This window comes from Drosophila biarmipes, chromosome 3L, assembly GCF_025231255.1.
Source record: "Drosophila biarmipes strain raj3 chromosome 3L, RU_DBia_V1.1, whole genome shotgun sequence".
NCBI lineage: Eukaryota > Metazoa > Arthropoda > Insecta > Diptera > Drosophilidae > Drosophila > Drosophila biarmipes.
Genome location: NC_066613.1, coordinates 13,445,366 through 13,460,666, shown reverse-complemented (window position 1 = coordinate 13,460,666; position 15,301 = coordinate 13,445,366). Strand labels below are relative to the sequence as shown.

At 40.0% G+C, this 15,301-nt stretch overlaps 1 protein-coding gene across 2 annotated transcripts in view; it reads left to right on the top strand.

Annotated features, from left to right (window-relative positions):
* LOC108028266 (IQ motif and SEC7 domain-containing protein 1) overlaps nt 1-15,301 on the top strand; it is a 42,409-nt gene that overhangs the window by 9,548 nt on the left and 17,560 nt on the right. Inside the window, exon 1 of one of the 2 annotated variants that reach the window (XM_017099963.3) lies at nt 5,142-5,889. The exons of the other annotated variant lie outside the window; for it this stretch is intronic. Coding sequence (XP_016955452.1) covers nt 5,822-5,889 — 68 coding nt within the window. The 5' untranslated portion in view covers nt 5,142-5,821. Of the gene's footprint in view, nt 1-5,141; nt 5,890-15,301 lie in introns of those variants that run through there. 2 annotated transcript variants of the gene reach the window in all.

Below are 15,301 nucleotides of genomic sequence, written 5' to 3'. Positions count from 1 at the left end.
CCTTCTCATGGCCGCTGAGAGCTCTAAAAATAGAGTTTAACAAACTGAAAAAGTATTCCACCACATACAAAGACACGCACACGCTGACAAAATTGAAAATTGGGGGCTGGGCCGAGGGGTATGGCGGGGAAATTCTCTGGTCCCATTTTCACATTTCAATTTTACAAAACACACATACACACACGCCTCTCATTTCTCAACTCTCATTCTCATCTCGCATTCAGATGCATCCTCAGAACCTCCGCCCTGCAATCCGCAATCCGTGGGACGATGTGCGGGCATGCCAAAAGGGAGCAAATCTCAACGCAGTTTTTTTCCGCGTTTGTCCCTACGTCATCGTCCTGTGCAGTCAACAGCCTCATACCTTATCCTCAGCCTTTGTCCTGCGATTCGTCGCAGTTCTTTAGCATCAAAAGTCAGGGGTGTTCTCGGGAGGGGTTCGTTTTTGGGGAGTTTTAGGTCACCTTTACACTTTTTAGAAGGGAAAGATTAATTTAATGAAAAAAGTTTAAGACCTATTAAAAATAAGAAGCGGAAATTAAAATTGTTTGACAAAATTAAAGAGAAGTTAGCTACTACGATCCCGAATTTAATAAGTATGACGATGAAAAAGCAAGGAAATGGTCACACTTCTTATTTCTACAATTTGAGTACAATGCGAAAAGGGTCACACTTATACTAATTAGTACTCCAACACAATAAAATAGAAAACAATGTTTGCACAAATAGTTTCAATTCGCAATAATAAATGAATCTAAAATTGTGTCATATTTGTTATTATTTAACATTCAAAAGTTTTTAAAATATATTGCATCGCTACAACAACTAATAAATTTGGATTGTTATATACATTTTTGAGAAGGTATTTCAAAAGACATTTTTTCGAAACCCCTCCTGTAAAAAAAAGACAACTGCACTGCAATGAACCACCCCTGGGGAGCAAAGGGAGTTTTCACCGAGTGACTGACGAGCGAGTTCGCTGGCATGCATTCTTTGTCCTCAAGGAGGACGAGGGGGTGGCGCATGAAGTGGGTGTCTGGAGGGGTGGCGTCCTGAATGTTGCAAGCTCCATGGAGGATGCCAGCGCCTGCCACTCGGGCACTTGTGTAACAGCATTTCTGTTTGTTTTTGTTCATCTTCTAAGGCTAAGCACCCGCGTTCCCTTTTCTCCATGTCAAGATCTCTGGTGGGGTATGTGGATTCGGGAGCTCAGTATGTGATCCCAAACAAATAGAGCCCAGACAGAAAACAAGACTAACAGGAGGTCAGTCGGTGTTTTAAAAACAAACAAAATAATGTTTCAAAATAAACAAGTTAAATGTAACATAACAAATTACTGGGTCTGAAACTTATAACTAATCCCATTACAAATGATATCGAAAGTGATTCCCTTTTATAAATGCCAATGAGCTAAACTTCCTGCTCAAGAATTAGTCAAATCATTTCCGTGTCCTTATCAAGGGATCAACCCTCTGAAGAGTTTCATTATATGCCTCACGATGTCGTTTTCTTTGTGAAATTTGAGACCAGTGTGAATCAGGGAAATGTATATGATTGCATGAATCGCACATTTTTTGTAACATTGTAAAATTACAATAGTTTTTTGACATTCAGTAAGGATTTGTGATCCAATTAAATAAACCGTATCATAATTTTTTTTTTTAGTTTTTAATAGAACCCAATCTCCCCATCTTAGTTAGGGTATTCCCGAATTCATTAACTCGATGTTCATTAATTTTTTGCTCGCTGACTTTATGTGTTACCATGCGCCAGCCCAATGTTCTGCATCGTGTTCCTCACCATGTTCCTCTGGCGCTCCTCCTTTTCCCACCCAACAAGTCTCATTTTCTCTCCTCCAGTTCATCTGCATGATGGTGTCGTGGGTACATGAAGTGCTCTTTAGCGTTTGCTGACATTTTCTCTTCTTTTTGAGGGATTTTTTCTTTTTGCAAACGAAATGAAACAACGAAATGAGGGGAAAATATGTACAATGATGTAGTGTGCTGCACATGTTGTATATATAAATATTCAGATGGGGGACGGTCACTGCTCCAATTCGTCTAAAATGCTCCTATGCATTTTAATAATTTGTTTTTAGATGTTTGGCTCTTGGCCGGGTGGTATGTGAACTTGTGTTCACCGGTGCATTCTTGATTCTATATTTATAGGATTATTAATGAGGATAGTTTTCATTTTGAAAATTTAGTTAGTATGTACATGGATAGTATATCTTTAAATTTAATTAATTTATTGTTAAGTTACTGATATACATATTTTCTTGAAATCTAAGAAAAATAATTTCTAGATCTCCCAAAAACCAGACTTATTTTGATCCTCTCCATTTTCTTCGCGACGATCATCAATTTGAGGCACCATTAACTATCCGATGAATCTGACAGGAAGCCAATAAGCCCTAGGGCCACGAAATGCACTGTGCAGTTTGAGGAGTAAACACACGCCCCGCTAATAACTTGTCATCTCCCTGGAACTTCATCTGACTAGTTCGTTCCCCAAGTTCCCAGTTCCATGCGCTCGATATGATATATGTCCACCTCACACCCCACCCACAGCCTTGGGCGTTCTCTCAATATTATGACAGCCAAGAGGGAAAATCTTTTGTTGCCATTGCGCTTAATTCATCTCGAGCATCTCGAAGTTGGTCTTTCCTTTCGCGCAGCAGTCCCTCTTCATCTTCATCATAGCATCATCATCATCATCATCTTTTCCGCGTTTCATTTCCATTTGGAGAATGATAAAAAAGAATGTGAAAATATTGTGGCTGCTCTTTTCTGTTTATTCTTCATAAGTTGGATCCCTCTTCATCCTGAGATCTTTCAGCTTTTGTTTGTTTTCGTTGGTCTTAGGTGGAGGCGAGATTAAAACTTTTCCTTCTTATCTGACGGAAAATTGTCTTTTATTCATTTCTTTTTCTGTTTTGGTATCCTCGTTGGCAGTTGCATTTTTGATGCGCTACATTGTCAGTTGACCCAATTCGATGGGCGTGGACCCCGGGGCAAATAGCTCCCACACTAACTCCCCGTCTTCTGTCCCGTTTGTGCCCCAAAACGCCTCACTCGCTGCCACTCCCTTGGAGCCCCTCATTGCAGCTCGCTGAAATATTCATGTCTTGAGAAGCCATTCAGAGTTTTGAACTTCTTTCCAAGTTGATTTCTGTTCACACAATAAAATGCACGAAGTGGGCTTGCTGGGTGGCTACACTAAGATAAAATGCCATCCGCATTAGTTGGGATTCTCCTTTGTGTGAGAAGTGGCAGTTAAATTTTCAGAATATTTAAATTATTTAGAGAAATCTGTTGTGGAAAATATATTTTAGAATAACCTTTTAATACTCATGATATTATTCGCATGCTGTATAAATATATTCCTAACCGTAACTTAGTCATGTTCATTTTAAAAATATAGATGTTTTTAATAATAATAATAATAATGGTGTGTTAGTCACACCATTTTTCCTCAGTGCATCTCACAATTGCAGTTTGCAATTACCCGTTGTCGATGTTGCTGGTGTTGCTGCTGTTGTTGATTATTAAATACTTTATTGCTCGGCTTGCATTTGAAAAGCGCGCCCAAGAATTAAAGTTGAGGGCGCTGCTTCTTTTGTGGAAGCGCTCAGGAAATGGCGGGAAGCAGGGGTTGCGGGAAGAGCCGGAGAAAGAGACCTTTGTGTGGGTTAGACTGCATTAGGTTGCATGCAACGGGGCCATAGAAAGTGCCACATAGCCGCCGAACCCACTGAACCCACTGGGATCTTCCCCATGGAGCAGCCAGCAAGACTTGAGCACGCACCAGACACGCAATATATATTTATATGGGATGTGTGGCCGGGTATTTCCAGTTCAAGACAGTGGAGGGTGGTGCATTTGGAAGCTATCACTTTTCTGGGTTTTCATGCTGCACTTCTCCAATCATGGGCACAAACCATATGGGAACTGTGTCTGCGCCTGGGATTCCTCGGTGGGTCTTTGAGTTTCATTGGTAACGATGTCGAGCGACCTCGGGGTGAGACTACCCATTGTCGAACCATCCAAACTATGGTAACTATGGTAATCACCTCAATTATTTTGCTCGGTGCGATTACCCACTAAATAACTCAATAAGAGTTGATGAACTGGGTTAGGGAAAAGTTTCCCACAGCCTGGAATGCTTTATTAGCATACAAATCAAAGTTCGGTATTCGAGTTTATCTTATCAGAAGTTGGTGTAAAAATATTTTAATTTATGTTGCTATTTGGGGAGTCTGGTTCCTTTTAGAGCTTAACAATCAAAGAAATCATTTTAAAATAAAATTTTTTTTTTTAAAATTTTAAGTTGTACTAAATGTAGTTTACTCCAACTCTTTATTTTTAACAGTGTATATTCTTTAGCATTCGCGATGGCAATGCCGCGCTCTCCCTCTCTTGGGCTCTCTTTCGTCCTCTTCCTGGCAAATAAGGGTTGACTGCCTGTCGGTAAATTTCCGTTGTTATTTGCATTTTGCAAGGATATTTAAGAAGGGGAATATTCGAGGATATCCTGGCGGTTGCTTTTGCATAAAACATATTTTTTGAACTTCTTTCTGCACGATGTTTTGTTTTGTTTACCTTCTTGTATTATGATTTAAACAAAAGCAGCTAATAAATTGCAACCCTCTCGCACGCGACTCTCTCTTTCTCTCTCTTTTTCTGCCCCCAATTTAATCTCTCCCTCTCTCTTGTGCTCTCCGGAAATTGCTTTTAATGGTCGCTTTTAGAACGATTTTTAATGTTCACTAAATTGCGTCATAAAACTATTTGCGAAGCGTTTTCCCGCCAGCTTTTCTCAGGCCTATTAAAATTGAGGGGGAGTTGGTGGTGAATTTCCCCACGTTGGACGCCAGTTACTTTTTGGAGGCACATTTTCCGCTGCACTTCCCCCCACCCAACTGCATTTTGTGATTTTTGCAACCCCCTCCAAAGAGAAGGAAGAAAAAAAACAACCCGCACCAGAGACATCTGTCTGGAAAACTCTCGCTCTCTATTTTCTCCGCATTTCCTCTCAGCTCTCTCTCACTTTTCCCGAGCGGAGAGCGAAGGAGCCGCTTTGGCTGCCGTCGACGCCTTCAGTAATGGAAATATTTTACCCAGTTCAGTACTCCATTTCAGTCAGTTAGCCGACGTTAGTTTTTCGCAGACGCTTTTCCGCCTAGCAGTATTTCTCCAAACCAAAAGAAAAAAATGTCAAAAATTACCTAATTAGCAGGGAGTGACCCCAGACTAGTCGAGTTAATTAGATAACTCAGAAATACACAAACAAGTGCCGCAGAATTTCGCAAATTTACCAACCGTCGCCACGCCCCCCGCCCCTCGCGTACGTGTATGTATTCGCCTGTCTGCCGCCGCTGCCGCAGTCGACGTCGCGGCCACCGCTTAAATATCCCCAAAAACGTCCCTTAAAATCATATATACATCTAAATATATATATTTTATATAGCCATCTACACACAACTGCGATTAAAAATATATCGCGAAAAAAAGAAACACGGACTTCAAAGTGAATTTTGAAATTCCTCACCCTCGACGTATTGATTTTTTTCGTCATCTTCATATTTATCGGTGCCAAAGTGTTTGTATACCGTCCAAAAACAAAACACACTCACATACAAGAACCTAGTTCCAAACAAAAAGCAAAATAAAAAACGATTCCGTTTCACTGAACATTCTGCCTTAACTATATTTACCTAATACATAAATGAAGAGGAGCGGCTAACTAGGGACTTAGTTAGTGGGACCTGGTTGAGAACCCCCATATCGCCACCCCCAGAAAGTAACAACACTTCGGCAGAATGAGCAGCTACACCGCCGCCCAGTATTACAAGACCACCAATATGATTACCTCCAACGAGATTTACTGGTAAGTTGCTTTGGCTGGTGGAACTCGTCCCTCTTTGAACGATGGGGACAGGGTGGAAATTATGGGTTTAGGCGCTGGAAGCCTCGATTATAAATAGATGGGTCCAACATGGTTTATTCAGTAAACATCTTGCAACTTGGCCATAGTTTTCATTCTTATTGAATTTGTTTTAGTACAACTAACATATATTTTGAAGTATTACAATATGTTAAATTTAAGATCGTATTAATATTATTATTTGAATACGGATAACTAAAGTATTTTAACACTTCATATATGCTTTAATTCAAATTTGTTTTGTATGTAAAGGATTATCATAGCAAAGTTTATAACTTCTTTCTTTTTTTTCAATTTTGAATTAAAAGTTATGGTTTTTAAGCAACTGTTTCGGCTTCTTGGGCTGCTAAGTTGTTCCCACTCCTTTTTTATACTGTTCCTTTAGGAAGTTTCCAGAGTGTATTATCCTTTTTGCACTTGTAAGAGCTCTGTCTGCCCACGCCACCCCCTTTTCACTCCCACAGATTTTCGCAACTGAAGTGCCAGAGTTCAAGGTTCGATTAGTTTTGCCCGAGGACAATTGTGACGCAATTGCTCTCCCTCTCGCTCTCCGCCTCGCTCAGCGAAAATCAATGGTGTTTCGGTCCGCTCTGCAGCTTCCCAGCCACGCCCCCGCCCACGCCCATGCCCCCTCCGTTTCCGCCCCCCTTTTTTCGGCCCCATCAATAGTGCACTTTTGATGGCTAATGCCCACACACGATGCTTGCCTCACACTCGAACGTGAACAAAAAAAACCCCAGCATATCCATGGCTTTTGATAACAACAAAAGGTCGAAGCCGCCTTCCAACGCCCACGTCCACGCCCACACGGCTCATCCGAGTTTTCCGAATTGTGGGCGTCCATCTCTCTCGTTCTCCCCTCGCTAGCCCTCTCTGTCACTCACAAAAAGTTGCCACGAGTTCGTTAATTTGCCGCACTGAAGTATGCAAGTGATTTTCAAACAATTCCCCCGCTTGCATTTTATATGAGAAAACCTCGCGCAGCCACTGTACCTCTGAATATTTTATGGATTTATTTTTCAACAAAAGAAGTTGGAATTTTTGTTTTTAAATAAAAGAAATATTTTGCTCAGCGTTATGCTAAGGAAATTGTCCAAAAATGCCGAAAAGTATGCAATAAAGTTTGGCAACAAATGCGGCTAAGTTCCTCAGTTGGCTGCATAGGTGGCGCATGGTGATGGTGGTTTTGCCAGTAGTGGTTGAAGTTTTCAACCAAACAAAAGTTGAAGATAACAAAAACTTCACCAAAAATTAGTTCAAGCTGAGAAAACACGACCTAAGGTACACGAAGTGAAATTATATTTAGTACTGTGCTTTTAAACAAACCAGATACCAAGCCAATACCAAATTGAACTTATTCTCTACCACAAAAAGAAGCAAGTTAAAGTTGTATAATTAAGACATGCCATGTGCATACAGCCAAATACCACGATATCCAAAATATATATTTTTGTGGCACGGTCTGTGCAACACATAAACCTTGAACTCTGGCATTTTTCGTGCATAAAATACATACAGAATGAATACATAATGTTGTTTTGCATGAGCAGTGGATACAAGCGGGTGGTTGGTGTTATATAGACGGTGGATGGTACGATATAACAGCAGAACTCTCAGAATGAAGGCACGCTCATGGAAATTCCAGCGATAAACACGTGATTATATGTACATAACTGCCAATGGGTCTCTGCGGCACAGACACCATTATCTAATCCAATGATGGAGCCCTCCAAAGAATAACATTTGTAGTTAGTGACCAACTGGGTTTACAATATCCGGGTTACTTTTATTGCTGATAGCAGATAAGCACAGGTGTTACAATTCACTTTCGTGTTTTTATAATAACAATTGTGGGGAATAACACAAATTATTCTTTGCTCCAGTGATTTTATAATCGATTTATACTTTGTTTATTCTTTACTGCATGGTTGTAAATGGAAGTTGTATATATTTTTCATGACCATTTTAAATAAGGAGCGTAAACAAAGATAATACACAATAATTATAAACATTTAACCAGTTATATAAAGTTTTATCATTTTTGTTTACGATCAATATTCCGATCGCGACCGTCGAAACTTGGTAAACATTTTGATATACGGATATGCATTAGTACTGCTAATTATATAATCGTCTATATAAAGTAAACGTGAATAACAAAAATGTGATTAATAAGAAGGCAAAGCGATTTGTATAGAAATAAACTCGGATAACGAAAATTGAATGCCTAAAAATTATTCGTCTTGGTTTAGCATTTCTCTTCCTGTAAAATATAGATTAACGCGATGCTGACTCACCGAATTGCACATGTAAAAATATGCAAATGCGGCACTCGAACTAGCTTTTTAAATTGTAGATATATTCGAATGGGTAACTGTGGAAAAAGACAATTAAAAATAATTGCATTTCTCCCTTTTGTTTGTTTTGGTTTTCCTTGTAAGCGCGTGTTATTCAATACGAAGCCCGGAATTATTCCGATTACTGGATAGCATCAACTGTTTGACATTTCCCCTCCACGCGATGGGAAGTGTTTTTTGCCCATTTCTCTGTTTCCCAGTCTCTCCGCTGCTCATTATTCTCAAATCTCTTACCCCGTGCCCCTCATTACCGTCGGTCGACGGTCGTCGGAGTTGCAACAGACTTTTCCAGTAGTTGAAAGTCGTGGGATTATTTAATGACTTTCTCACTTTTACTGCCTCCATTGTTGGATTGTCGCCGAGCTGTGGTCTTGCTGCCCTATTCCGTAAGGTGATTACTCCGGACAGTGATTACTCCGACCACGTGACCCACAGCACCGACGTTTTCACATTTTCCGACGTTCATTGGACGCCTTAGTTTACTTTGGTCCAGCGCTAATTGAATGCCAGACTTTCGTGGATTGATATGCCCAAACGAAATGTGGACGTTGAAAGCAGTCTGATATTCCAGGTACACGGTAAAAATGTTTGGTAATACCTTCGGAGGCTTTAAGTATTTCGGTAAACCAATTAAAACGATTTCTTTTTGGGGAAATAAGTCCCAACACGTGTTGTTTTGTACAAAGAAGATTCCATCGAATATTGTGCTGTTATAACCGAAGATCTTAAGATACATTTTCATTAGCTGATGGAAGCTAGATATGCAAATGAGGCATCACCTTAATATTTGCGATATCAATTCATAAATGCAATGCAAATTGGTTGTGAAATTTTTCCCATGTTAAAAGCGATTTGCATTTCTCCATATGTTGATGTGAAGCTAAATCGATTACTTCCCGTTTCGACTGGATCTTCAGCACCTCACCCCCCTGGGGCCAGTGCTGCTTTATAGGCTTCTGGGTTTGTAGGCCTAATGCAAACAAGCAAATAAATTCAGATGAGGTGTGCTGCATGCCCGAAATCAAAAACCCGGTGAGCATCGCCGCATGAAAGCATCTAAATTAAAGTGCGAAACCAGTTGGGGAAGTTGACGTCATGCATGTGGGCGGCAGAGGGGGAGGGGCCACTGCCGGGGGGCCGGGGGGAGGGGCGGAAAGTTGCCGGTTGCCGGTTGGCACACACCAAGCAGCCAAGTTAACCAGTTCTTGCAGCAGTTGCTGTTGTTTCTGATGGCGTCGTCGTCGTCCTAGTTATGTATGAGCCAAATTTCTTGGAGCCGGCTTTTTAGTCAGTCGCTACTCGCTTCTTGAATGCCCACCTACCGCCCCCGCCACGCCCCTCACTGCCCAGGCACTCCCAATTTATCGGGGAATACATGCACAATGAGATACACCTTTTCACTATCAATTTAACAAGTTCTTAAAACATTTATAATGTTGGTATTATATTTCATCATTTAAAGTGTGGTTATATTTATATCCTTGGATATTAACTGTTTTTTTTTAATGAATGATGAAATTTATAAATGAAAACATTTTTTTTGCTGTGCAAGCTAGGCTAAGAACCAACTGAAAAGTGTTTTTTGTCTTGCATAGATTTCCCCAGTTGTTTCTTTTGTTTCGTTTTGTTGTTTTGCTGTTGTTGCCCAATTCAGCAGCAATTTCAGACTCGGACGCAGACGCATTGTTGTTTTCAGTTGGCTCTGTAATTTGCATTGAATCGAAGCTGACGAAATGCAGCCTGGCAATGCAATTTCTATAGAATTAATCAGACCTTACAAGGGTTTAAAAAGGCGGTGTACGTAGCTACCTGGTGAAGTGGAGCGATCGGTAGGAAGCCATTGACCCATGAATCAGAAATATACCAATGTGTACACAATTACTTGTTATACATGTGAGAAATGAGATCTTTGGTTGAAGGATTGAGTTATAAGAAAAAAACATATCAAGTGATCACTTATGTAACCATTGAGGAGTTTAACAGACTATCAAGTCATAAAAAGTGGATAACAAAAGGTTTTTAGTAAAGTATTGGCAACTAAAATAAAAAAAAAACGAAAAATATAATACGAAACACCCTATCGTTTATTATAAGTAATAATTCGCATTCCGGTTGATAGCTTTTTACCCTACTGACATTTTAATAGACTCATCAAAAGACAAATTATATAACTACTATCAACCATCCCCAACAATTATGTATCTCGTCTTCTACCTGAGTTGCTCAACACCAGTGTTTTCACTATTTGAAGACTCTTTCAAGTTCATTAGCTTCTGTTCAAAAAAGGCAACACACAATTAAATCAAATAGAATACAAGAGAATTCGAAGAAAGGCCGCGAAACATTCACTAACCATCCAAAAATAGTAAATGAATAAATGAATTTCGCATAATGATGACCATTTGTGTGAGTTTGGATTATGTAAAGCTCTCGAGATTTGTCTTTCTCCAAGCGATTTCAGCGCCAAACAACATCAAGATGAGCCAACAGAAGGGCGGTATGGAGAAGATTGCGAGAAAACAAAGAAAAAATTGAGAAATTGAAATTCAATTGGCAGAGAGGCAGACGAAAAGTAATAATAATAAGCTGCTAATCGCTTGTAAACATGAATTTTCCACCGAAAAATTCAAAAATTAAAATCAATGGAAAAACCACGAGAGCTGTAATCATAAACAGACACCTACACTCAGGAAAATATACAACTCTGTGGTTAATACAAAAATTGAACACGAAATAAATAAATTGAAAGCTCGTATCTTTAAAATATTTCTTTATTGAAAACCTTATTAGTTAAATACCCTAATTTTCACCGCATTTTTCGTAGCATGGTCACACTTATCATATAATCAAAAAGTAATTCTGTTATGCTTCATATTACTTTGTATTTTCTGATTAAATATGATTCTATTCATATGGAATATGAGCTTATGTGAGCTATATTATTTTCTCTCTGCTGATCCAGTGTGAGGGTGGTTGTTTTCAGTGGGCGTGTGATACGTGATTTAGAGCCTAACGAGCAGCGCAGAACCCTTGTGGGCGAACTTTCCCAATGTGCCACTTGAGCATCGAGCGATTCAGAGCCGGCGCTCGTTGATTGATGAAGGCGCCAGTGGCGGTATGGAAGCAGCTCCACAAAAATATAATACAGAAAAAACGAAAAACTTAACCACTGGGCTGTCCAGCGAAAGGGGAAAAGGGGGTGGTAGTGCAGAGGGTAGGGGATTTTTGTATTTTTTTTCATTCATGGCCAGCACCACACAGCAAGTAAAGCGCGGTGGGCAAGGCGAAGTGCAAGTGAAAGTGAAGTCGGTGCGATTCCGATTCCAATGAGTGTGAGTACTACTCGTACTTGTACTTCATGAAACCACAAAAATTTCCCACTAACATAATTTTGTTGTATCTTTTGAATCGCACAGCACCCCCTTCTTCCTCAGCCGTAGCTCTTTCATGTTTTCTTTCTTTCGACATTTTCATTTGTATCTCATCATCCGTCACTGGCTCATCTTCGTGCGCTATACTTTTGATTTAATTGAATGAAAACACAAAAAAGCGTTGGTAAATTCGGACATCGAAGATAGGTATACCCTTGTAGATCGATCATGTGTCTTTGGAAGGTGTGGTTTAATACGTATTTCGATTTTAATTAAATGATTTGGGGATCATTTAATATAAATAGATTTAATTGGATATAGGGATCATTTAAAAAAGTAATGAGAAAGCTTTTTAGCACTATCTGACATACAATTTGGTCTTAGCAGTATGTAGACTTTACTTTCAACTTGGGGGCTTGATCTTAGCTAATTAGTATGATCCTTTAAAATTCAAAAATAAAGTTAAGGGGAGCGTTTTCTGTTATTATACTTATTTTGAACCAAGAAATTTGTTAAAACTTATTAATATTCCTGAAGAATAAGGCACAGTGCTTTGATTTTATCGCCTGTAATTGAATTATACAGTTTCGTTATTTCTTCTGTATAACACTTTCATTGATTTGGCTGATAAAGCAAGACAGCAAATTTAAAAATAAGTACATTTGGTCAAACTATAAGATTTCCTGGAAGCGAATTATAGCCAAAGTCTGTGAAAGTGAAACCAATAGTGATAGGTCTTAACTTAAAGTACGGTTTGCAAGTGTATGGAGAAAAGCCCTAATGACAGGGGCGAGGGAACCTCGATTGTGATGTGATCATGATCGTGATCGTGATCCGATCTCGTGCCCGATATCGGCCCTGCCGGGCTTCATTAGCCGCGCTCCAGAGACCCAAGCGCATTGTCTCGCATTTGTCTCTCAGTCTCAGCGGCGTTCACTTTCTAATGAGCCCGACGGCCGGCGACTCAGTAGGCAGTACAGTAGTAGTTCCATACTACGGCTATATAGGCAGTAGGTAAGCCTTGTAGCCATGACCGAATGAGCAACTCAATGGCCCCGCCAGCAGCAAGTTGAAGGTAGGAATCGGTTGGCCATACTATATAGGGGGTTGGGTCCGGGGCTTTGGAGATCGAGACGGGGCCCTAAGCTCTTGCAATCGTTTTGCTGGGTTTTCTGTTTTGGGGCGGTCTGAAGGTCTGCTGTTGAATAGTGTTGTTCAGGGGTTCCTCTTGCCCATCTGCCCGCCCTTCGTCTGTTTACAAATTGGGTTCAAAATGCCTAAGGTCAGGCGAGCGAAGACAACGGGTGGGAAATGGGGGTTGTGGTGGGGGGCAAACGAGGTAATCGCATAGTTAGTAACTACACACGACAGAGCTTTCGCGATGTTTACTAATGAAATATAAAATGCGTTTCACATGTGAGATACACTCAGCAGAGGGGAGTTTTAGGAGTTGGTCGGAAGATAAATGTGGACAATTTTCATTTTAAAAGGTAAGGATTGGTTGAAAACCATTTGTAAGCACGGTGACTGTTGTATACGTACTCTGGAAAATTTAAATCCATTTAATTTAATTTTACCTTGAATTATTGTGATGCATTTAATGATGATTACTACCAGGGTTTTCATTAACCCTGAGAACAAATTAAATCAAATAATTTCCTTCACAGTCACCTGTTGGCTGCGTATGCCCCATTGTGTTCGTGAGCTTCTCTTTATTAGATGGCTTCACAAAGAAAATAAATTACCTTCTATAAAGATTCCTTCTATCGCGAATTGCAACCCCTGCCGAGGGCTTCGGATTAATTAAAATACCTTGGCCAACCCTCGCCGCACCGGGCCTTTGTTGTTCCTTGGGGGCTGTCATCATCGTTGACGGCTGTTTATTGTTTCATAACAGCTGAGACTCGGCCCAGACAAGTATGGCAAATGGGTTTGTGTACCTTGTACCTAATGCGTTAATATCAGCCAGCTTTTGGACCCAGAAGGGGGCCTGTGTACAGGGAACAACTGTGGCCAAAGTTTTGGTTTTATGTGTGCATACGTTTACGACCTGGGCCTTAACGATGCCGCAGCTATGACGAAGTCCGCATTACAGAGAGATAAAAACGGGGTCACCCTTGTTTTGATATAATCAAATACAAATTGAATTTCAAATCAATACAACTTTCCTTTTGTTTACACACGGCATACATTTATTGCCAAAATTTGAAAGTGCAACATTTAATAAGTATATGTTTGATATTAAAAACAGGAAACCGGAAACAAACTCCTATGATTTTTGTTGGGTTAGCGAATATCTGATAAAAATGTATTCAAGATCGATCACTTATTTAAAAGCTGGTTATTATTTTAACTGACTTTATAACTTAACTTTATATTTCCACTTTTGGGTATATTTGTATAGATTAAAATATTGCTCAATAAAATATAGTCTAGATATCAGTTTTCTTTTTATATATAAATGAATATTCGCAGATAATTTTTAGTAAAATGTAGTTCATAGTTATTAACCAACCAGGTTAACTTTTGAGGTCTAGGTTTTTCCCAAAATAAAAAGCTTTAAAATGGGTCATTAAAAACATACACTGATTGTTTTCTGTGGAGCAGCAGGTTTCAATGAAAAGTCAAAACAGGCCGCAGGTCCGGATATAAATGGTTTGTTGGCTGAAACACACACAGCACTCGGATACCCAGATACTCGGATACTCGAACGCTCGGATACTTGGATAGCCATACAGTCATCGGGCTTAACGCTTGGCTCAGCCGCTGAGCGGAGCGGAGTGAAGCCAGTGAGGCATTACGCTGCCCATTTTGTTAGCGGGCCGCCGCAAGCGACTAACTACCAACTACCAAGTGAACTACCAGGCCGTAATGCCGCACACTCGCGCACATGCCTCTCCATATGGCACATGTAGACGTCAGCAGTAAAAACAATAAAAATATAGGAAAAACACATCGCCAGTAAAGCGCCCCCGCTCGCCCTTCAGCGCTCGTTTAGTGCGGTTCGCTCGGTTCGTGAGTCACCTGAGCGTAACGTAAGCCCAGCTTATTGTTCGACTACGAGCGCAGCCCCAGTCGATATACCCTCCACGCGGGGGTATTATGGTTCTTTGGTCGAAATTGTGCCACGTTCTGTGGTTGCACTTCCAAAGCAATTAGTTACTGCTATCCTTTTATAATGCAGCCTATCTGAAAATGGTATAGGGACTTTATTTAGATCTACACTCATATTTAACAGTCTGTTTTTGGTGGTCTAACCAAAAAATTCACATCTTTATGTGACTATTATATGTATCTCTATACATTATTAGAAAAGGTGTCTTCACTGTGAACCCCTTCCTAAAATAAAAGCTAAATTAGTGGATTTAATATAAAATAATTGATGAAAGTTACCTTATTACCACATTTAACAACTAATCTCAAAAAGGAAAAGATCATAAGGGGTTGCAACATGTTCTTAGAGAAAGTATCATCATGACCTATTATATAAAAAATAGGTTTACTTTAACCATAGTAAGCCTTTAAACAAACCGAACTGATTGTAGTTTTAGGGTACTATATCTTCGATCCTCCAGTCCGAAGACCATCTTTCATGTTTTGCTTTTGGCACAGCACACGCTTTTAATG